The sequence below is a fragment of the Lissotriton vulgaris genome, chromosome 9, assembly GCF_964263255.1.
Source record: "Lissotriton vulgaris chromosome 9, aLisVul1.2, whole genome shotgun sequence".
In the NCBI taxonomy this organism is placed as follows: Eukaryota; Metazoa; Chordata; class Amphibia; order Caudata; family Salamandridae; genus Lissotriton; species Lissotriton vulgaris.
The window spans coordinates 617645936-617668892 of record NC_141697.1 but is presented as its reverse complement, the minus strand read 5'-3'; the positions used below and the strand labels follow the sequence as shown (position 1 = coordinate 617668892).

The 22957-nt window shown below is 46.3% G+C and overlaps 1 protein-coding gene across 2 annotated transcripts in view; it reads right to left on the bottom strand.

Moving 5' to 3' along the window:
• The window catches only part of PLD3 (phospholipase D family member 3), a 270541-nt gene that overhangs the window by 94171 nt on the left and 153413 nt on the right, over positions 1-22957 (bottom strand). For both annotated transcript variants that reach the window (XM_086938250.1, XM_086938251.1), the window contains exon 5: positions 8611-8794. In XM_086938250.1, coding sequence (XP_086794376.1) covers positions 8611-8794 — 184 coding nt within the window. The remainder of the gene's footprint in view (positions 1-8610; positions 8795-22957) is intronic.

Here is a 22957-nt window from a genome sequence, read left to right as displayed (position 1 = left end):
CAAAAGGTTTGGGTGTATTGTTCCACTTTGGCAAGCTTTGATTAGCTCTAGGACAGAGCAGGTATTTGATCAAATGTATTTTGTGATCTCTTAGCTAGCAACCCCTAAGTTTCTAAAGGAACACCAAATAGTAAATATTTCACATGGACAGTACTACAATAAACCCTCTAAACATATGCATAGGGAATTCATCAAAATATGGCTGGTCCAATTCTTAATTGGTTATTGAATTTTAAAGTTAAAAATACACAATGTAAAACTACAAATAAACATTTTTTTATTTCCAACTCTTGCAAACAGGGAGGCTTACATTTAGGAAGATGTTCGTGTTATACTTCCCTACGAAAAAACAGAGTAGAAAGACTCCAGTGGCAAACTACCACAAAAGAATTGCGATCTGAGACTCTGACACAAAGGTATAGAGTAAAATTAAAAGGAAGGGAGTGGCTACGAAGAGACCATGACTATGACAGGGGAGTCTGATGCTGGGCTCATTAAGAAAGCCGAAGAAGGGGAGTTGCGTTGTGGACTGCACAAACTGACTGCTAGCGAAGGCTCTCCATGCCCCCATGTACTTGTTGGAGCTGGAGTGTGTGACACAGTGAGACCCCAGGCAACTATATGCGCACTTGCAACTCCCGGGAACCCAGAGACTGCTGAGATGGAGATCGGGCGCTGGATGGGGGTCGGAGCCATTTTGACTATCAGAGGCGCAACAGGGCTGCAACGATCGGACCCGGGATTCGCCCGGATCCTTCCAGGAACTGCAAGTGCGACGCAGCCCCAGTGGATAGCAGGCTCCAGCTGGGTGTAGGTGAGAGGTCGAGCAGTGACCAGCGCATGTAATGCGGCACGGAAAACCAGAGGTTCATGATAACCACTCAAGGTGTCTTGCCAGATTCATGCTAAGTAAATGTATCTTATGTGAATGTCTGGTTTGGATCAGACCCTTTTGGGAGTATGTTGGAGAACCTTGTTCTAAAACTTGTGGTTTTAGTAAGAGAATCAGGTTGCCTAGCCAATTTGGAAAATAACGCTTCCCCAAAGAAAGAGAACTCAATACAGGTAAAAGCACACTAGTAGTAAGGGGAGGGGGGTGTTATTAAAGTTTGAAAAGATATGTGCAGACAAGAGGATGAGGACCTGGTGCAAAAACAAACTAAACAGGGTTCTTCTATATCAAACATAGGCAAGGGAATGTTGAAAGTAGTTGGGCCTGACAATCTTAGGTACCATAGTAATACGAATATGCTACTTACCAGTATGCATCTGTTCTTGGCATGTAGGGCTGCTGACATTCATATCTGTGCATAGATCTCCGCCTAGTGTTGGGTCCGGATGATTGCACATTGTTGTCCTGGAAGAGTCTTCGAAGTATCACGAGATAGGTGACTCCTCCCATGGACTACAGTGCGCATGGGCATCCCCTCCATCCTTAGATTGTTTTTTGCCATTGTGGCAGAGATGGAGTGTAATACAGTGAATGATGTCCATGCTACATAGTAATTCTGAATGCTACAGCTGCTACAGGCGCCGGGAAGAGGGTGGGCGATATGAATGTCAGCAGCCCTACATGCCAAGAACAGATGCATACTGGTAAGTAGCATAATTGGTTCGAGGCATGTGGGCTGCTGAATTCATATCTGTGCATAGATTATATAGCAGTCCCTCCTGTTAGCGGCGGCTGCCCGTGCCAGCTGCAGCAGTCTGAAAAAGAGTTTTGAGAACAGCCTGTCCTACAGCAGCCTGCTGTCTTGAATGTACATCTACGCGGTAGTGTTTTGTAAATGTATGTATAGTGGACCATGTGGCTGCTCTACATATCTCTTCTAGAGGAATATTCCCCAGGAAAGCCATGGATGCTCCTAACTTACGTGTGGAGTGTGCTCTTGGAGGAATGGTTAGTGTGCGTTTAGCCTTTGCAGAGCAAATCTGTATACACTTAACAATCCATCTGGCTATTCCTGCTTTGGAAATGGGGTTGCCTTTGTGCTGTGGAGAAAATGCAACAAACAGTTGTTTTGTCCTCCTGAAATCTTGTGTTCTGTCTATATAGTACATGAGAGCCCTTTTGGCATCTAATGTGTGTAGAGATCTCTCTGCAACATTTTCCGGATTAGGATATAAAACAGGCAGCTCTATGGTTTGGTTCATGTGGAACTGCGAAATCACCTTAGGCATGAATGTAGGGTTGGTGCGTAGTACAACTCTATTTGCGTGGACCTGTATGAATGGCTCTTGAATGGTTAGTGCCTGGAGTTCACTAACTCTTCTCAGTGAGGTAATGGCTACTAGGAAAGCAACTTTCCAGGTCAGAAATTGAATCTCACAAGAGAGCTGAGCAGATCTGCCATCTGGTTGTCTTTGCCCGGGAGGTGTTCCGCCATGAGGAAGATGTTCCTCTGAATGGCCCACTTCCACATGCTCTGAGCCAGATGAGACAACTGTGGAGAGTGTGTTCCTCCCTGCTTCTGTATGTAGTACATGGCAGTCATGTTGTCCGTCCGGATCAATACGACCTTGTAGCACAGATGTACTTTGAAAGCTTTCATTGCCATGAAGATTGCCATCAATTCCAGAAGGTTGATGTGCATCTTCTTTTGCTGTGCTGTCCATAGTCCCTGCACTGTGTAGTGTAGTACATGAGCTCCCCATCACTGGAGAGATGCGTCCGTCGTCAGTATAATCTGTGGCACAGGCTCCTGGAACGGTCGGCCCTTGCAAAGGTTTTGTGGGTTCCACCAATGCAGAGAGTTGTACGCCCGACCGCTCACCAACACTAGGTCTTTTAATTGTCCTGAAGCCTGATTCCACTGACATGCCAAGCACTCCTGAAGCGGGCGCATATGTAGTCTCGTGTGCGGGACTATGAAGATGCAGGAGGCCATCATGCCTATCAACTGCATGAACACTCTTGCTGGAAGCGAGTGTTGGGGTCTGAATTTTTGTATCAGCAATTGCATGCTGTTTATCCTCACTGAATTTGGCTGAGCCTTGGCTGCCAGAGTGTTTATTGTCGTGCCCAGGTACTGTCGGGCTGGCTGGGCGGGCTGAAGATGTGACTTCGGATAATTCAGCGAGAAACCCAGATTGTGAAGAAGATGAATGGTGTGGGACATGTGGCTGGCACACTGCTGGGCCGTCTTTGCTTGAATAAGCCAGTCGTCCAGATAAGGGTAGACATGTATGTGCTGTCTCCTTAGGTGTGCTGCTACTGTCGCCAGGCATTTTGTGAACACCCTGGGTGCCGTCGTTACTCCGAAAGGGAGGACTTTGAACTGATAATGTTGATTTTGAATAGTGAACCTGAGGTACTGTCTGTGTGATGGGTGTATGGGTATATGGAAATACGCATCTTTTAGATCTAGTGTTGTGAGGAAGTCTCCCTGACTGAGTAACGGTAGAACCTGCTGTAAGGTGAGCATATGAAAATGCTCTGACGGAATGTATCTGTTTAGAGGCCTGAGGTCCAGTATGGGTCTGAGAGACCCGTCCTTTTTGGGTATTAAGAAATACAGAGAGCACACCCCTGAACCTTGGTCTTCTACAGGCACAAGCTCTATGGCTCCTTTTTGCAGCATGCTGACGACCTCCTGCTGCAATAAGTGTAAGTGCTCTGCGGACATAGGACGGTGTCTTGGTGGTATGTTGGGTGGAGTGGATGTCAGCTCTAGACAGTACCCGTACTGGACAATGTCTCTCACCCACCTGTCTGTGGTGATGGATTTCCAGACCGGCAGGAACTGTTGCAGTCTCCCCCCGACAGGTGTTATATGGTCGGGGGGCAGTGACAGGGCGTCACTGTTTGTTGTTGGCAGAGGATCTGGAATTGTTGTTTCCTCTTCCTCTGCCCTTGATGTTGTTTCCACGATATCCACCTCTGTTGTGTTTATTGTAGGTGGTTTGTGTACCTCCTTTATTATACTGTGTCTGCTGTGTGTTTTGGCCTCTTGAAGGTCCTCTAGTATTGGAGCGACGAAAAGATCCACCCCGAAACTGCTGTGACTGCAGAGCCCCCATAGACTTCGCAGTCTCTGTGTCTTTTTTAATCTTTTCAAGGGTGGTGTCAACCTCAGGTCCAAATAAGTAGTCTGGGTTAACTGGCTGATTGAGGATAGTAGTTTGTATTTCTGGTTTGAATCCCGAGATTCTTAACCAGGCATGTCTTCTTAACATGACGCTAGTGTTAATGGCCCTGGCTGCAGTGTCAGCTGCGTCTAGCGCGCACTTGATGGAAGCATTGGTTATAAGCTTTCCTTCTTGGATTAGTAGCTCTGCTCCCTCCTTGTACTGATCTGGTAGGTGTTGCAACAGTGTCTCAAGGGTATCATAATGGGACCTGTCATATCTAGCTAAGAGTGCCTGAGTGTTGGCAATGCGCCAGATGTTAGCGGCCTACGCTGCCACCCTCTTTCCTGAAGTTTCTAGTACTTTCGACTCCTTGTCAGGAGGGGGAGCATCACCTGTAGTCTGGGAGTTTGCTCTCTTACGTGCATTAGAAACAACTAATGAGTCCAATGGCAACTGTCCTCTTATATAAGTAGGGTCCACAGGTGCCGGTCTATATTTCTTTTCAATTCTAGGGTTAAATACCCTTGCCCTGGTGGTCTCCTTAAAAATGTCACCAGCATGCTTAAGGACCCATTTTAGCATGGGCAAAGTCTTGACGGATCTTTCCGAAGTGGAAAAGGTGTCAACCAGAAAATCTTCCTCAACAGGGTCAGCATGTAGTTGCACATCATGGTTACCTGCCGCTCTTTCAATAAGGGCGTTAAAGGCAGTAGTGTCCTCAGTAGGAGATGTTTTTACATTGTATGCATGTGTGTCAGGGGCATTTTGCGGATCCCTTGGGTCAGCTGGGTCCCATCGACACTTCTTTAATGGCTCCGATACCCTTTTTCGGTTCGAACATCTTCTGTCGCACCATCGGTGGCAACCCGAATTTGATTGGTGTCGATGCGGTCTGAATGTTTCCGACCAACTTCGGTGTTGGGGCCATCTTCGGCCCGACCGTTGTAGCCTTTTCTCTGATGCGTTGGAGTGACTCCGACACCTCTTTGGATACGAATGTGGTCGGCTGCGTCGACTCGACAGTGTCCTTGGAGCCAGTCTTTGTCTTGGCCGCAGGCCTTGTCCGAGGATCGACCCCCTCTTTTGGTTCGAGCCTTTTGTCTGTGTCGACTCTCTTCGGCGCCGACTTCGTCGGTTCAACAGCCTTGACTGTGGTCTTCGGTGCCCCAACCTTCGGCTTGATGACCTTTTTTAACTTCTCGGTATCGACGGCCTTTTTCTGTTTCTTCGGCTCCGAGGGGTTTGAGGCCTTGGAACCGACCAGAGTCAGCTGCACTTTTGGTTTCGGCAGTGATGCTTTCGGTTTCGATTTCTTTGGATCGACCGATGGCAGTTTCGATACCGATGGCTCTTTATATATGTTCGTAGCCGGGCCTTTATGCGGGGCTGTAGAACGAGTCGGTGGATCTCGGGTAAGGCCTTGTGGCGATCCCTCGACCTGAGCCTTATCGAGAGCTTCATCATCGGCTCCCGTATAGACGGTTGGGCCTAGCTCCTCGCCTGAGCTATCTTCTACGGCCCCAAGGGCCTGTGCGTCGTCTCCTACCTCATCGACGTTTTCTTCTTCTTCCAATATTTCTTCATCTTCGGCGTCATACTGGGAGTCATGCCCCGAAACCGGATCTGAGTGTTCTTCCCGATCCTCAAGATCAACGACCTCTTCATCTTCGGTCCCGAAGATGTTTTCTGGATTAGGCGCTGATCTCTGCGACTCTAATCGAGCCGCGCGTCGAATCCGAAGAGTTTTCTTCGACCTGAACCGGGCACAGGCCATACAGTTGGCTTCGTTGTGATCTGGGGACAGGCACTTGTTGCACACCGGGTGGACATCGATGTGCGGGTATTTTGCATTGCAAAGTGGACACCTTTTGAATGGGCTTCTTTCCATCGTAGATCGAAGATCGGGTCGAGTGTGGAAAAAAAAAACGTCTGATTCCTCGATGTTTTCTCGAAGCAAAGTTATCGTTACCGAACTAAACTATACTGTCGCTGTCGAAAGCCTTTTGGCTTTGTAGAAAGTTTTCCTAACTTGAGCTAAGATAGTAACATCCGAACCCAATGGCGGAAAAAAACTATCTAAGGATGGAGGGGATGCCCATGCGCACTGTAGTCCATGGGAGGAGTCACCTATCTCGTGATACTTCGAAGACTCTTCCAGGACAACAATGTGCAATCATCCGGACCCAACACTAGGCGGCCATCTATGCACAGATATGAATTCAGCAGCCCACATGCCTCGAACTCTTTAATACACCGCTTTTCTCCAAAGCACTTTACAAAGAGCATTGTATATGCAACTGTTATTGCCTAAATAAAATTGGCCCTCATTTTGATGAGTGAGAAGAGATGAAGAGCGAGTGAACCTTGCCAGAATTCAAACCTGCAACCTGAAGAATACACATTGTTTACAAAAGAGAACTATTTTACAGGTGGATAATTGTATAAGTAACACGCTACTTGATATAATGATTAATAACAAGATTCAGGAGTGCTATGTTTTATCATTGGAGGCCCAGACAAATATATTAAGAGGTGGAAAGAAAGCTAATCCCAGATGTAGGATAGAAAGAAATCTCGTTGAAGTTCTGATCAGTGGGTAAAGGGGTATCTAATGGGTACTTTGGCAGCTACTAGTAGTTAACCAGACACTGGAAGTAGATCCCCAAAGTGCAGCCCAGCACAATACATCATTTAGAGGGTCTAGCCAGTTTGAAAATGGCACCACTACACATCTCGATATACCTGAAGTTGGCGCTAGCCAAACTAATGGCAGGGGCACACACGTACGCACAAATACACATTGACAGTAGCATAAGGTAACTGCAACATGGCCTCTTGTGTCCACTCTCAATTTAGCAATGCCTCAAAGATTTGTTGGTCACTTGGCATGTCCCACTCTAACGATTATACAGTACCTGTGAAAACTGGCTAGAAAAGCAGTGCAAGCAATAGCCAGAGTGGTGTCACTATAGTGAGAGCATGCCAGAGAGAGAGTGAAAATATGAGATAACCCTAAGTTTGCAGCCCTTTTTTTCAGGAAAGCAGAGGCTGGATTGTGAGTTGAACAGGTAATGGTCTTCTTTGTTTCAGACGGTGGTAGTGATGTGAGCATGTATGTATGCATATTTGTTTCTCTGTGCATATGTGTGCTACTGTGTATGTGGCTGTTGGGTCCACCCTTGAAATACATTGTTTCCTCTTAGAAGCCATTTTTGGTTTCTAGGAACATCAACTGAATATGGTGCCCCTAATATAAGGGGGTACATTTCTGGCAAAATTATGACCTCTTCTGACAATGTTGGCACTGGCATAGCAATGGCAAATCTTGACATATATTACGTAGTCCATGGACTAATCATGGCACAATGACAGCTATCCTTGTCATATTGTGAGTATGCTTAGCCTTCTTTGTGACCATCTATCACAGATTAGTGGCTATCCTTGGAATAATAATGTCCATGGCTGACATGATGAGGTAATTTTAAGCATTATGGTGGGCATTGTTGGCACAATGTAGGCACTTTAGCATTATGATGGGCACCCCTGGCATGTGATAGTAATGTCTGGACAAGTGGAGCAGAATCTGTCGATGTGATTCATGTGTACTAGGGAAATCATTTGAGGAACATTCATGGAAACTCATTTTTGAGACAAACACTGCCTTTTTCCGAAGAAAAAGACAAACTTTAATTTGAGTATGTTAATACAATATGGAAAGTAACTGACTGATAGTAAAATATGGATTTTGAGAAACTGTCATGATACTGTTCAAAAACAAAACTGTTAAAAATACAAAACCTAAGTGAACCTTCTTTGAAATGTTAGTTTAAACAGAGTTGAGGGGATTTGTAGCTATAAGTGTTTCCTTTGTACCAGTGGGCACTCTCTGCTGTGGTTGTTATTTCAGTTAGTAAGCCCATCTTATGCATTGGGGTGGTTGGTGTACTACTGCAATATTGAGTTTTAAATATCACCCAGCCAAAATATTGTATCAAGAATATCAACTACTACATCATGAAGTAAGAATTCATAAGAACGTTTAATTTTATTTACATTCTTAACTCCACATCTATTTGTTTTGAAGATATATGTATCTTCAAGGTACGGAGTTGTGGCGTTAACCCTTTCCCTGCGCCCGTCGGCCAACGCTGCGCACGTCCGTTGCCTGACGTGGCCTCACCTACTCAATGGAATGCCCGCACCGAGGCGGAATTTCCGGTGCAGTTAAGGCGTTACGAATAGTAGATTTATACTTACCGAAAAATACCTACTTTTATTGCACTGTTTTGTATTTGTCAATGTTTATATATGAATATATATGACATATTGGCAAGGTGATATTTCGTCTCTCAATATTATCACATACATATTGATGGTTCCCTACTAGTAATCCTGCAAGGTGTGGTCACTAGTGTGACTGTGTTTGATGTGGCCACTACTGCAACAATGTTCAAAGCCATTAATAGTTTGGGGCAATTTTTACAGCTCAGAAGTAGCTCGTAATATAAAAGGTTGTAGACCCCTGGTCTGGCATCTCACCTGATCAGCGGTGGGAGACTTGGTGTGGGTGTCATCGTTAGTCAGGGTCCAATAGAAGGAGGCAATATCCACGCTGCTCTTGGCATTTCCAAGTAGATCTAACCATGACTGATATATTGAAGGATTCGCAGTGCTGTTGTCTGCATACACCAGACCCTCAGGAATGCTCTCTACCAGCACAAACCTAACAGAATGAAAACACAAGAAAATAACATGAGAGATTTGAGCTGAGCTCCCTTATGGACCAAATATGAAGGAGAAAATAGGGAATGGAGAGAGGAAGAAGCAGTCCAAACGTGTTCTATTGCTCCCTATAATTTAAGTAAACCGGTACAATGATGCACTGTGTTATCTTATCAAGGTTTGTGCAGACATATCAGAGACATAACCAGGTTCCTGAGGAATTCCAAGAGGATCTTGTCTGCGCAGGTCAGCTAATCAAAACAACACAAGAATTTGCAAAGTCAACAAGTCTCGCCTATGCAAAAACTATTTGTTTTTGTCAATGTGTTTTAGCCATGTTGTACACCAGCGTGGCTGCTATTCAGCATGGCAAAAGGTTAGTGGAGTATAGGAGAGTCCAGTGGAGTGTTGTAGAGTGTAGAAGAGTTTCATAGAGTGGAGTGTGAGACTGCTGCAGACTGGGGTGACATACGGTGTAGAGTGAAGTGGCGTAGAGGGAGTTGCTTGGAATAGAGTGGAGTGGCGGGCATAAAGTGGAGGGAACTAGAGTGAAATAGAATGCCATAGCATGGAATGGAGTGAGTGGCATAGAGTGGAATAGAGTGTTGTGGAGTGGTGTAAAGTGGAGAGGAGTGTCATGCAGTGCTGAAAAGTGGAATGTCATAGACTAGAGTGCCGCGGAGTAGAGTGGAGTGTCACGCAGTAGAGTGGAGTATCGTAGGGTAGAGTGGGGCTTCGTAGAGTAGAGTGGAGCTTCGTAGAGTAGAGTGGAGCTTTGTAGAGTGGAGTAGAGTGGAGCTTTGTGGAGTAGAGTGGAGCTTCGTGAAGTAGAGTGGAGCTTGGTGGAGTAGAGTGGAGCTTTGTGGAGTACAGTGGAGCTTCGTGGAGTAGAATGGAGCTTTGTGGAGTACAGTAGAGCTTCGTGGAGTAGAATGGAGCTTCGTAGAATAGAAAGGACTAAATCCTCACGCCTACAAATGGCTACACAACAACGGACCCAAGTACCTCAACGATAGAATACATTTCCACGTACCCAAAAGAAACCTCCGATCTTCCAACCTCGCACTAGCCGAAACCCAGCGCATCCTTAGAGCCCGAGCAGGTAAAAGATCCTTCTCTCACATTGCAGCCAAGACCTGGAACGAGCTACCTGCAGACAGACGCGCCCCCTCCCTGAACACCTTCAGGATGACCCTCAAGACCTGGCTCTTCAACTAAACAATTCTGCGCACCTCCCACCCCCGCCTTGAGACCCTCACGGGTGAGTTGCGTGCTTACAATTCCCCTGATTCAGTGATTGGAGCGGTGTGGAGTGGCAGAATGGAGGGGCATAGAGTGTCAGAGTGGAATGGCATTGAGTATTGTAGACTGGGGTGGCATAGAGTGCTGTGCAGTGGTGAGTAGAGTGGAGTAAAGTGTTGTGGAGTGGAGCAGAGGGAGTTGCTTAGAGTGGAGTAATGCCTAAAGGTGGAGTGGCGTAGAGTGCAATGGAGTGGCATAGAGTGGGGTACAGAGTTGTGAAGACGTGGAGTAGAGCGTTGTAGAGTGGAGTGGCGCAGATTGGAGTGGCGTAGAGTGAAGTGTTGTAGAGTGGAGTGTCGCAGAGTGGAGGATTGTAAATTGGAGGATCATAGAAGTCATGAGGTAGAGTGGAGTTGGGTGGCTTAGAGTGGAGTAGGGTGGTGCAGAGTGTCATAGACAGTTGTGACAAATTGGCATAAAGTGTAGTGGTGTAGTGTATTAGAGTGAAGCAAAGTGGCGTGGAGTGGCATACCATGGCGTGGAGTAGCCTGGAGCACAGTGCAGGGGCGTAGAATACAGTAGTCGTTTGGAGTGCATAGAGTGAAGTGTTGTACAGTGGAGTAGAGCAGTGGAGTCGAGCACAGTGGAGGGCTGTTAAGTGGCAGAGAGTGAAAGGTTATGCAGAGTAAAGTGGAGCATTGTGGAGTGGAGCACTGTAGAGTGGCGTGGAGGGGCATAGAGTACCATGGACGGGAAGTGGAGGAGCGTAGAGTGGAGGGGTTTAGAGGGGCGTACAGTGGAGGGGCGTGGAGCATAGGCTGGAGTACAGTGGAGGGGTGTAGAGCATAGGCTGGCGTAGAGTGGAGCAGAGCGGGGGGCTATAGAGAGGGGCACAGTGTTGGATAGTAGAGTGATGTAGAGTAGCACACAGTGGAGGGGCATGCAGTGGCATAGACTGGATAGAGTAGAGTGGAGTAGATAGGCATGGGGACATAGAGAAGAGGGGTATAGAGAGGGTGGGGCACAGAGGATGGGGCATTGAGAAGATGAGGCAAAGAGAGGATGGGGTACAGAGAGGATGGGGTACAGAGTGGAGGGTCATAGAGTGGAGGGGCATGGGGTGAAAAAAGGTGCTGTACAGTGGAGTGACAAACTGGAGTAGGATAGAGTAGAGTGGATTGGCATGAAGGGGGATAGAGTGGTGTGGTGTAGAGTGGAGTGGCGTGGAGTAGAGTGGTGTCAAGTGGAGTGGCATAGAGTGGAGTGGAGAAAAGTTTCAGAGTAGAGTAGTGTTGCATGGAGTGGAGTATCATAGAGATCAGTAGTGTGGCCTAGAAGAATATGGCATAAAGTGTCGTAAAGTAGAGTGGTATAGCATAGAGTAGCGCACAATTAAGTGGAGTAGAGTGTTGCAGAGTTGAGTACGGTGGAGTGGGATACAGTGGAGTGTCAGAGTGGAGTGTTGATTAGTGGAGACCAGTGGCTTAGAGTGAAGCGTCAGAGTAGTGTTACGTGGAGTAGTGTTACGTGGAGTAGAGTGGCGTGGAGTGGAGAAAAGTGCCAGAGTGGAGTAAAGTAGTGTTGAGTGGAGTGTCGTAGAGAGCAGTAGAGTGGCTTAGAATACAAATTGCCGTAGAGTGTTGTCACGAGCGTGGCATAGAATAGAGTAGTGTACCGTGGCGTGGAGTACGATGGAGTGGGATAGAGTGGAGTGTCAGAGTGGAGTGTCAACTAGTGGAGAAGAGTGGCTTAAAGTAAAGTGTCCGAGTAGAGTTGGGTGGAGTGGGGTGACGTAGAGTGAAGTGGTGTATAGTGGAGAAAAGTGTCAGTGTAGAATAGTGTTGCATTGTGTGGAGTGTCATAGAGAGCAGTAGGGTGGCCTAGAAGAAAATGGTATCGAGTGTTGTAACGAGAGTGGCATAAAGTAGAGTAGTGTACAGTGGAGGAGTGTGTAGCAGAGTGGAGTACAGTAGAGTGGGATAGAGTGGAGTGTCATATTGGAGTGTTTACTAGTGGAGAAGAGTGGCTTAGAGTGAAGTGTCGTAGAGTAAAGTTGCGTAGAAAGGAATAGAGTAGTGCAGCAGAGTAGAGCTTCGCAGAGTGAAGGAGAGTGGCACACAGTGGCGCAGAGTAGAATAGAGCGGCGCAGAGTGGAATAGAGTGGTGCAGAGTGGAATAGAGCGGCGCAGAGTGGAATAGAGCAGCACTGAGTGGAATAGAGCAGCGCAGAATATAACAGAGTAGAGTGTCGTAGAGTGTCAGAGTAGAATGGAGCATCGTAGAAGAGTACGCATGTTGTGGTAGTGTACTGCACATAACAGACAACACATTTGCAACTGAAATTACCATTACATTTACAAAGACATACATTTTTACTGTATAATTATATACAGAGAACAAACAATAATGAGTGGAAATGGCCTCACCTGGAGTGTTGATTTGTTTTGATCGTGTACAAATATTTATTTCTAACACACTTCAAAGTTATTAAAAAAGTGCTTCGTTTGTGCTTTCCTACTTCTGATAAATTCTAAAATATTTGCACAGTTTATTTACAGATATTTACATTTTGTTGTGTGCTAGAAAAAAGCCTTTAGTAAGTAAGCAAATTCAATCTGTAGAGCGCACAGTGCCCTAAGATGTCACAGCGCCAGCAAAACCCAGAGGCTGCGACAGAGGCAGGGTGGGCAATTGAAAAAGATTATAAAACTGTACATAGAGTAAAAGGGAAAAAGCCACCCCCTTTTACACATGAAGCTTGCCAAATAAAGCCTCTCACTTTGAAGTCAGAGAAAGAAAGGTAAACACCAAGCTCTCTCGGAATACAGAGCCTGACATTTGACTTCTATCTTTGAATGCATAGCAAATGTGAACAAAATTTACAGAAAGCGAGCAATTGTGGAAGAACACAGAAAACAGGATATGTTCCATGCTATGCACTAACTCAAGCTGGACAGCTTAAAACAAATAAAGGCAGCAACAAAAAAAGCAAGCAAATGTGAGTTACAAACCACAATGCCAATGGTAAGTAATGGGTGGAATATATTCCTAAGTCAGCTTTCGAATGTCCCAAAGATGTCTTTCGCAAACCAGACAGACTTCGACCTAAAAATGGATCTCCCTGATAGCACGGAAGTGTTAGTTAAATTTAGTTGCAGCCCATTTAGACTCTATTTTGTGTGCAGTTGGAGTTTGTCTGCGGATATGTAATCAAATAAAATATGTACTGTCATTAACCGATTTGATTGGCATCACAACACACACTACAATTGGATCCCCAGCTATCCCAATATTTCACCTTAATGTAAAAAAGTATTCCAGTATAGTCATTTTTTTCCAACGTCAATTAAATCCCTACTGTGTCCTCCATCAATAAAATGTACTCTATTTTCTTTCAATTTCAATTCAACTCTTCCTCAAAACCTAATTTGGAACATCCTGAAAATGCATTTGGGGCAGACCATCATTGCAATTAATTAAACAACAGGGGGTGGTGATGGACAGAGTTTCTGAATTAAGCAGAATACTCTCACCCAGTCAAGAGATCAGGGCTTGATCCAACACCGTTTTTTAGCTCACTGCACCATCCCAGCTCAGAACCTGGCTATATGCAAATTAGTCTGTCCCTGGCCCAGTGCATCATGGGAACAGGGCAGACCAAACTACCAAGCCAATTCTTTCACTGGGAAGGAAACAAGCTTCCGGGGACCGGTTTCTGGCATTACAGCCTTCTTCGGCCCGGCTTGCTTGAATCCTGATGGTGCAATGAGCAAGGGACTCACGTCTGAGTATACCCTTCCACGCTTATGGTGGACAAACTAATTAAACAACAGGGGGTGGTGATGGACAGAGTTTCTGAATTAAGCAGAATACTCTCACCCAGTCAAGAGATCAGGGCTTGATCCAACACCGTTTTTTAGCTCACTGCACCATCCCAGCTCAGAACCTGGCTATATGCAAATTAGTCTGTCCCTGGCCCAGTGCATCATGGGAACAGGGCAGACCAAACTACCAAGCCAATTCTTTCACTGGGAAGGAAAAAAGCTTCCGGGGACCGGTTTCTGGCATTACAGCCTTCTTCGGCCCGGCTTGCTTGAATCCTGATGGTGCAATGAGCAAGGGACTCACGTCTGAGTATACCCTTCCACGCTTATGGTGGACAAAATAATTAAACAACAGGGGGTGGTGATGGACAGAGTTTCTGAATTAAGCAGAATACTCTCACCCAGTCAAGAGATCAGGGCTTGATCCAACATCGTTTTTTAGCTCACTGCACCATCCCAGCTCAGAACCTGGCTATATGCAAATTAGTCTGTCCCTGGCCCAGTGCATCATGGGAACAGGGCAGACCAAACTACCAAGCCAATTCTTTCACTGGGAAGGAAACAAGCTTCCGGGGACCGGTTTCTGGCATTACAGCCTTCTTCGGCCCGGCTTGCTTGAATCCTGATGGTGCGATGAGCAAGGGACTCACGTCTGAGTATACCCTTCCACGCTTATGGTGGACAAAATAATTAAACAACAGGGGGTGGTGATGGACAGAGTTTCTGAATTAAGCAGAATACTCTCACCCAGTCAAGAGATCAGGGCTTGATCCAACACCGTTTTTTAGCTCACTGCACCATCCCAGCTCAGAACCTGGCTATATGCAAATTAGTCTGTCCCTGGCCCAGTGCATCATGGGAACAGGGCAGACCAAACTACCAAGCCAATTCTTTCACTGGGAAGGAAACAAGCTTCCGGGGACCGGTTTCTGGCATTACAGCCTTCTTCGGCCCGGCTTGCTTGAATCCTGATGGTGCAATGAGCAAGGGACTCACGTCTGAGTATACCCTTCCACGCTTATGGTGGACAAAATAATTAAACAACAGGGGGTGGTGATGGACAGAGTTTATGAATTAAGCAGAATACTCTCACCCAGTCAAGAGATCAGGGCTTGATCCAACACCGTTTTTGAGCTCACTGCACCATCCCAGCTCAGAACCTGGCTATATGCAAATTAGTCTGTCCCTGGCCCAGTGCATCATGGGAACAGGGCAGACCAAACTACCAAGCCAATTCTTTCACTGGGAAGGAAACAAGCTTCCGGGGACCGGTTTCTGGCATTACAGCCTTCTTCGGCCCGGCTTGCTTGAATCCTGATGGTGCAATGAGCAAGGGACTCACGTCTGAGTATACCCTTCCACGCTTATGGTGGACAAAATAATTAAACAACAGGGGGTGGTGATGGACAGAGTTTCTGAATTAAGCAGAATACTCTCACCCAGTCAAGAGATCAGGGCTTGATCCAACACCGTTTTTTAGCTCACTGCACCATCCCAGCTCAGAACCTGGCTATATGCAAATTAGTCTGTCCCTGGCCCAGTGCATCATGGGAACAGGGCAGACCAAACTACCAAGCCAATTCTTTCACTGGGAAGGAAACAAGCTTCCGGGGACCGGTTTCTGGCATTACAGCCTTCTTCGGCCTGGCTTGCTTGAATCCTGATGGTGCAATGAGCAAGGGACTCACGTCTGAGTATACCCTTCCACGCTTATGGCGGACAAAATAATTAAACAACAGGGGGTGGTGATGGACAGAGGTTCTGAATTAAGCAGAATACTCTCACCCAGTCAAGAGATCAGGGCTTGATCCAACACCGTTTTTTAGCTCACTGCACCATCCCAGCTCAGAACCTGGCTATATGCAAATTAATCTGTCCCTGGCCCAGTGCATCATGGGAACAGGGCAGACCAAACTACCAAGCCAATTCTTTCACTGGGAAAGAAACAAGCTTCCGGGGACCGGTTTCTGGCATTACAGCCTTCTTCGGCCCGGGTTGCTTGAATCCTGATGGTGCAATGAGCAAGGGACTCACGTCTGAGTATACCCTTCCACGCTTATGGTGGACAAAATAATTAAACAACAGGGGGTGGTGATGGACAGAGTTTCTGAATTAAGCAGAATACTCTCACCCAGTCAAGAGATCAGGGCTTGATCCAACACCGTTTTTTAGCTCACTGCACCATCCCAGCTCAGAACCTGGCTATATGCAAATTAGTCTGTCCCTGGCCCAGTGCATCATGGGAACAGGGCAGACCAAACTACCAAGCCAATTCTTTCACTGGGAAGGAAACAAGCTTCCGGGGACCGGTTTCTGGCATTACAGCCTTCTTCGGCCCGGCTTGCTTGAATCCTGATGGTGCAATGAGCAAGGGACTCACGTCTGAGTATACCCTTCCACGCTTATGGTGGACAAAATAATTAAACAACAGGGGGTGGTGATGGACAGAGTTTCTGAATTAAGCAGAATACTCTCACCCAGTCAAAAGATAGCGTATGCTATCCATTTGAAAAAATATTGTCTCTCAATGCAATTTCCAGGTATCTATGGGGGAGAACTAAATGGTTACTTACCAGAAGGGGTAGTTTGGCAGCTTACATAGTTTTCTGGATTCACAATGCTGTGCATATATTCTGCCATCTAATAGTTGTGACTGGAATCTTGTTTATTCTCCCCCTCTCTTTTTTTCCATGGACATCGTCAACCACCATTTGGTGGTAAGTCCATCCTCTGGGTGACCTTGGACATGCGACCTGGAAGTTCCTATGCGTGGTTGTCATCTTCATATTCTATTTTCCACTTGCCGACTTTAGTGGTTGAAACCTTCTATTCTCTTAATGTGTTGTTTACCTTGCCTGTTTCCTCCCTCACATTTCCAGGGAGGTGAAAGGGTCGCATGTGAATCCAGAAGCTCATCAAGATGTAAAACTACTCCTAATGGTAAGTAACCCTTTCGTTTCGCAGCATAAATCCTTTCGTGAATTTACATGCCATGCATTGAATTCGTAATCGTATTTGCCTCCCTGGGAGGTCGGGTTTAAATGTGCTTGAGTATGCCAACAGGTGCTGCTATGCTCTGTCCCATCTGTGCTTCCTTTTTCCTCTGGGTGTCCACACAGTAGCGTTTTGGAAAGGTGTGTGTGGATGACCGTAATGCAGCCATGCAGATGTCGCTGATGGGCACATTTGCTAGGAAGGCCTGGGTTGCGCTCTTATTTGTGGAATGGGTCCAGCCTCATGTAAGCAAAGGTTTCCCTACCTTTGAGTAGCAGGGTTGGATTGTCTCTACTTTCTATGGTGCAGTGTTTTCCTTTGTTACTGGTGTACCCTTGCAAAAGAGACAAAGAGTTGGTTACCCTTCCCTAATGTGTTTGTCTCTTGTACGTATCACATGAGTGCTCTTTGCATGGCCGAGGTGACCAGCACCCTTTCAGCATGAGTCTTTGGATCCTGAAAGACAGACGGAAGTTGGATGCTCTAGCTGAAGTGCAATTGTGATACTACTTTTAGCAGGAACTGAGGGTTTGTTCTTAGTACAACCTTGTCTTTCTGGATTTGTAGGTAGGGCTCTGAAGTGGCGAGTGCTTATAATCAGCTCACTTCGTGCAGTGACGTAATTGCTATTAGAAAGGCAGATTTTCGAGTTAGGAACTTTTGTTTTGCCTTGTGAATAGGTTCAAACGGCTCTGCCATCAGCTGTGCGAGTGCTACGTTCAAGTTCCACATTGATGTTGGTGGCGATCTCAGTGGTACAACAGTCTATGCTCATTTCAGCAAGCTTTTCACCACCGGTAGGGCAAAGAAACTGTTCCCTGATAGTGCTCTGGTGTATGGCAGCTAGGTGGACCTTCGATGATGTGTAGATCAAGCTGTTGTCCATTAGATGGGTGAGGTACGTTAGCACCTTGCTGTCCTCTGTCCTGGTCTCTGGAGTCTTGTGGTCCTTGCATCAGGGACTGTATATGACCCACTTAGCCAGGTATTACTTTCATGTACTTGGTCTTCTTCTCTTCCCGAGGATATCTAATGCCCTGGGGGTAATCTGGAGGTGACCAACTCTAGATATTCAGGTGCCAGATTGATAGTTTGAGAGTGGCTGGTTCCAGGTGACATTTCATCTTGCAATGTAAGCATGTCTTGTGAGGCCCTTATGGGTTTGATCTGTGCTCTGGATGTCTCTAGTAGGACTAAGAACCATGGATCGTATTACAATAAGTGCCCTGGGGGCCCAATGGACTTTTGTGACCGCTTTGCATGCCCCGGGGCACTTTGGCATTATAGTAGGGGACGCAGACGCTTATGCGTCCCCTTCTATAATACAGATAGCGCTGGCGCACCTAAAGTGGCAGCACTACCTTCAGAGGCTGTTCCGTCATTTACATAGGGGTATGCCCTATGCAAAAGAGGGAATTCCTTTGACTCTGTGCCCGCACCATATTACAGATGTGGGTGCAGAGTCAAAGCAGCCCTCAGGAGGCACACTGACAGTCCTTGACTGCACCCGCCTGCAAGGGGATCTCTATTACCCTGTAAAAGTGCAGGCGGGTGCTGCCTGCACTGTGAAAACACAGAGCAGCTGCTCCGTGTTTTCACATCTATGCGCTGCAATGGGAGCAGCACGAGTTCGAGATACATCATAATAGGGCACATTGTGATTGTGTGCGCCCAGTGCACATTTTAAAAGATGCGCCAGGCGCAAACAATCACAATGCATGATATGGGTGTATGGCCCACTGTGGGGGCGAGGAGTATGAGTAACATATGTGTCTGAATTTTTGGGTAACTTGAAGGGTCTCCCTTTTGTTACATTCCTTTTGTTACATCAGTTTACTTCTTTCTGAACCTTTGCAGTGACAACCACTAGATCCTACCAGCTGCCCATGGCTTCTAACCATTTGTTGCAGAGCCATTTCTGTATGGTTTGCATTTGTAGTCTTGCCAGTGGTATGAGTGGAATGCAAGATGCCATCATGAACATTAGTTTAATTGCTGTCCTCACTGTCAGACTGACCCTGCTGGTAGAGGCGGAGCTTGCTCTGCTATTGCCTTCGCCTTCTTGGGCACTGGGTAGCATACGATGTCTGAGTTCAGTGCTGCTCCCAGGAATAATTTCTACTGCTCTGGGTGCAGAGAGGAGTTCTCATGGTTTATGGCGAAATCCAGCTGTTGTAGCGTGGAGATGACCGTTTATATGTCCTGTTGGCACTTCAGTCTCTGGGTAGACTTCTATGCCTTGTCTCCTCAAGTGTGTGGCATTTTGTGAGCACCCTTGGGGCCAATTTTATGCTGAAGGGTAGAACCCTGAACTGGTAGTGTACCTTGTCTAAGACACATCTGTTCACTGGTATTTGTAGGTAGATATCTTTTAGGTCTATGGTGTTCATGTAGTCTCCCTTCCTTAGGAGTGGGATTACTCCTTGAAGTTTTGTCATCTTAGAGTGTTGTCCTTATTATTAGGTCCTGATTTTTGTACGTGAAAGAGCGTAAGTAGATGCCTCTTTCTGCCTCCGGCTGTGGGACAAATTCTATGGCACATTTTCTGATGTGCTCTTTGACTTCCTGTCATGGTTGTATGAAATCTCACTCCCTTAATAGTCTTCTCTTCATTTTGGCAGGGTCGGAGAAGGGTGAGGTTGCTTACTGAGGAGTGCTACGCAGTAACCAAGCTTTATTACGATTAGTATTCAAACGTCTGAGGTGACGGACCTCCCCCCTGGAGCAATCCCCAAATTCTTCCACAGTTGTGTTCTGTGATGAGGTTGTGAGCCAAAAGAGTCACTTGTTTGCTTGCCTTCTTTCTCCCCCTTGCGGGTAAGTCTCTCCCTCTCGGGCTCCTGGGAAAGGGCAGTCTTGCTGGCCTGGTGCACAGCCTGCTGCCTGAATCCTTGCATATTATTGTTGCTGGGAGACTGGTGGGAAGCCGCCCCTGCCTGCTGGTCTCCTGGTGGGCATGCCTCCTCTCTTCAAGGACCCCAGGAACTGCAATGCACCCATTGCCCTTGAAGAGCCATTGTCTTTTTTTACTTTGTGTAGTGCCTCATCCACAGACAGTCCAAAGAGGGCTTGTCCTGTGAAAGACATGTTCATTACGGATGCCCGCAGCTCAGACTTTAATCCTGGGACCCTTCGTGAGGCGTGCCTCCAGAGAGTTGTGCCGATGCGCATCTGCATGCTGGCTTTGTCCTCTGTCCAGTGCTGATTTGAGGCAGGACTTTGCAGTTGACTCTCTTCCTAAATTTCTCTGAGAAGTGTTGGATGAGGCTCTCCATTTCACCCCACGGGTGGCCAAAGCTGTTGAGGCGAGTGTTTGAGTTTACAATTCTTCATTGTGTAGCCACTTTCCGTTTCATCTTCCTGCCCACTGGATCAACCCTCTTAATTTCCTTCCCAAGTAGTTGCCCAGTAGATGTTGGTGTATTGTTCCTTTTCCTGGCTGTTGTCACAAATACAGATTCTGCTGGCACATTTCCCTTGATGTATAGAGGGTCTTGTGTGGAATGTTTATATTTCTTATCCACTCACAGGAAAGAGGGAGGGTAGGAGTATGGGGCCACAGGCCTTGCTGTGGTTGGCTTCCAAACCTCCTCCTTAAACTGGTCCAGAATGCTGGCTCGGCTTTCTCAGCCTTCTCCTCTTCTTTCAGTGACTCCTGTGTTCCCTGAGTGTAGGCCATGGCACAGAGTGCCAGGCACTGTTTGAGTCTTGCTTTCAGCATCTTCTGGGCGATGTAACGATTGATGTAATGCTTAAATTAATCACTAGTAATCACTCAGGCTACATCCCAATCCATAGTTATTTTGCACACCATGCAACCTCACTTTGGACCCAGCCATTTGCAAACCAGTCTTGACCCTGCTCCAGTGGGAACAGCCCAGCCGACCACCAGACCAATTCCTTCCGGAGATGCCATGGTGGCTGATAAATTATGAACTGGGATGCGGCCCGAGCAATTACCAGTGGTGCATATCAATTAAAGCATTCTGTCCATCATCTTGTTGCTACAATGGTCCTTCGGGAGGCACAAGTTGCAAACCTCTTGGGGATCTGTCTGCATGAACTTGTAGCAGCAGTTGGGGCAGAATTTAAAAAGGGGTGTTCTCCATGTCCTCTTGCTGCCTCCCTCATCTGAATTCCCTAGGCATGTGGTGTTCAGCGGCAAGGTGACCCCCATCAGTGCTGAGAAGGCTTACTTTCTCTGCTGTTCTACCTTTCGTTACCTCTGGTGATCATTGGTTTTTTCGGTTGAAAAACCTTGGTGTTTTCAGTCGTTTTTGTAGAATTCTTCAGAGCTCCTCCATCGTGCTTCCAGACCCGACAGCGGAAAAAAGTATCTGAAGATGGTGACTAAGCACAGAAACCTCTGGGGATGGACTTGCCACCAAATGATGATCAAGAAGAAACACGATTCAAGACTAAACCACTAGATGGCAGCATACATGCACAGAAAGCAAATCCAGAAAAGGATTCATGCTTCAAAAATATCAGCTACATTGTGTATCACAGTACTCCAAAGTAGGTCTTCATCGGCATGAAAACTAATAGTGGAGCAAATATGATTTTTATTTTTTTATTAAGACGATTAACATTTCAAATATTTGGAAAGCATACGAACGAAGACTACAGCACGTTGTGCACTGGAGGCCACAAACCAAATTGGTTGATGATGGCAGTGAAGGACAGCTGCCATAGGCAAAGCAGAACACCTGCTGTAACGAGTGCTGTCTTGCTGAGCACCAAGCGTCACAAGTTGCATATATCATGGAAAGCAAGCATAGAGTAAAGAGCATCAATGTCCATAATCCACAGAAAACAAGGGCCCACCAGAGAACCACAGTGTAAAATAAAGTATTTTTTTAATTCTTTAGTGGATTACAAAGGAGCATCCTTTATGAGGGATGTTCACAAAGCAGTTGCTTAATTCTGATCCATATATTTTCCTTAACATGTCCTGTGCACTTGGCCACTAGTCTACCCCTTACTCCATGGACAGCCAATTTGTTCATTTTGTCACAGCAAATACTAAAAACACTAATGCAATCTGCTATTCAGTCACAGAGGTAGCAACAAACTACAACCAACTTGCCATGACAAAAACTAACTCTATACTCTCAGATTGGGGCACTCCAGCCAAGGTTTTCTGTGCTTCCTTTGAGTGCTCAGACTGTGGCTGGTACCATTCCTTAAAGAACCTAAGTGACACTGAAGGGCGTGTTGCAGGGATTCTGCACGTACACAGAACTATGCGCAAGAAAACAGGACCTCGGTGTACAGGGGTTGAACCTTCCTACTACCTTAGTACCCAAAATCCCAAAACCGACTAGCTATAGTGTCTCATTCGTTCGCCTACAAAATCATGAAGCTACAAATGATTAGACAACCCAGAACACAACACTCCCGCATCCCTCAGGAATCGCGGTAGCAAAACATACCTTTTCGCTCACTCACTCGTACATGTCCACAATAAGGATTGTGGAGTCACTGCATAGTTCAAAATGTTCAACTATTGTGCTCTATGATGCAGTATACGAGCCACTACCAACAGCAAAATGCATAAACATAACACAGTTAGCATTGTTACAATACCATAGAATATGAAGGGGATGTTATCATATAAAGACAGTGGAAAAAGGACTATAAGGCCTAACCACCCTCCCCTTGGTAGGTTGAGGTTTATTATATAAATGAAGATCTCTGGGCTTTGTCAGCAGACCCCATACCTTAGAGCCTAGATGGTAGCTTTACATTATAGGACAGTATAGCTGTTCTCCAAGGAAAGGTTTCACTGCAAGTGTGTGAACAACATGCAACCCCGTAATATCAAAGCACGAGCTCTCCAGCAGTGCAGCTGTATGTAGCATGTTTTGTCTAGGTAATAGGGACTGAACAGAACAAAATAACAAGGGGCATGTTTTCCGACCTTGCACCTCTTGTTCAGACTAAACTCCAGGAACAGCAGGGAATGCAGAAATTAGACCGTTTTCATGTGAAAAGAACAGAGTCTTGCAAAATAAGAAATGCGTTACTTACCTGTAACAGCAGTTATCCAGTATTGGTATCTTTAATAGATTCACATGCCTGAATCATTCCCCGTCGTCGGG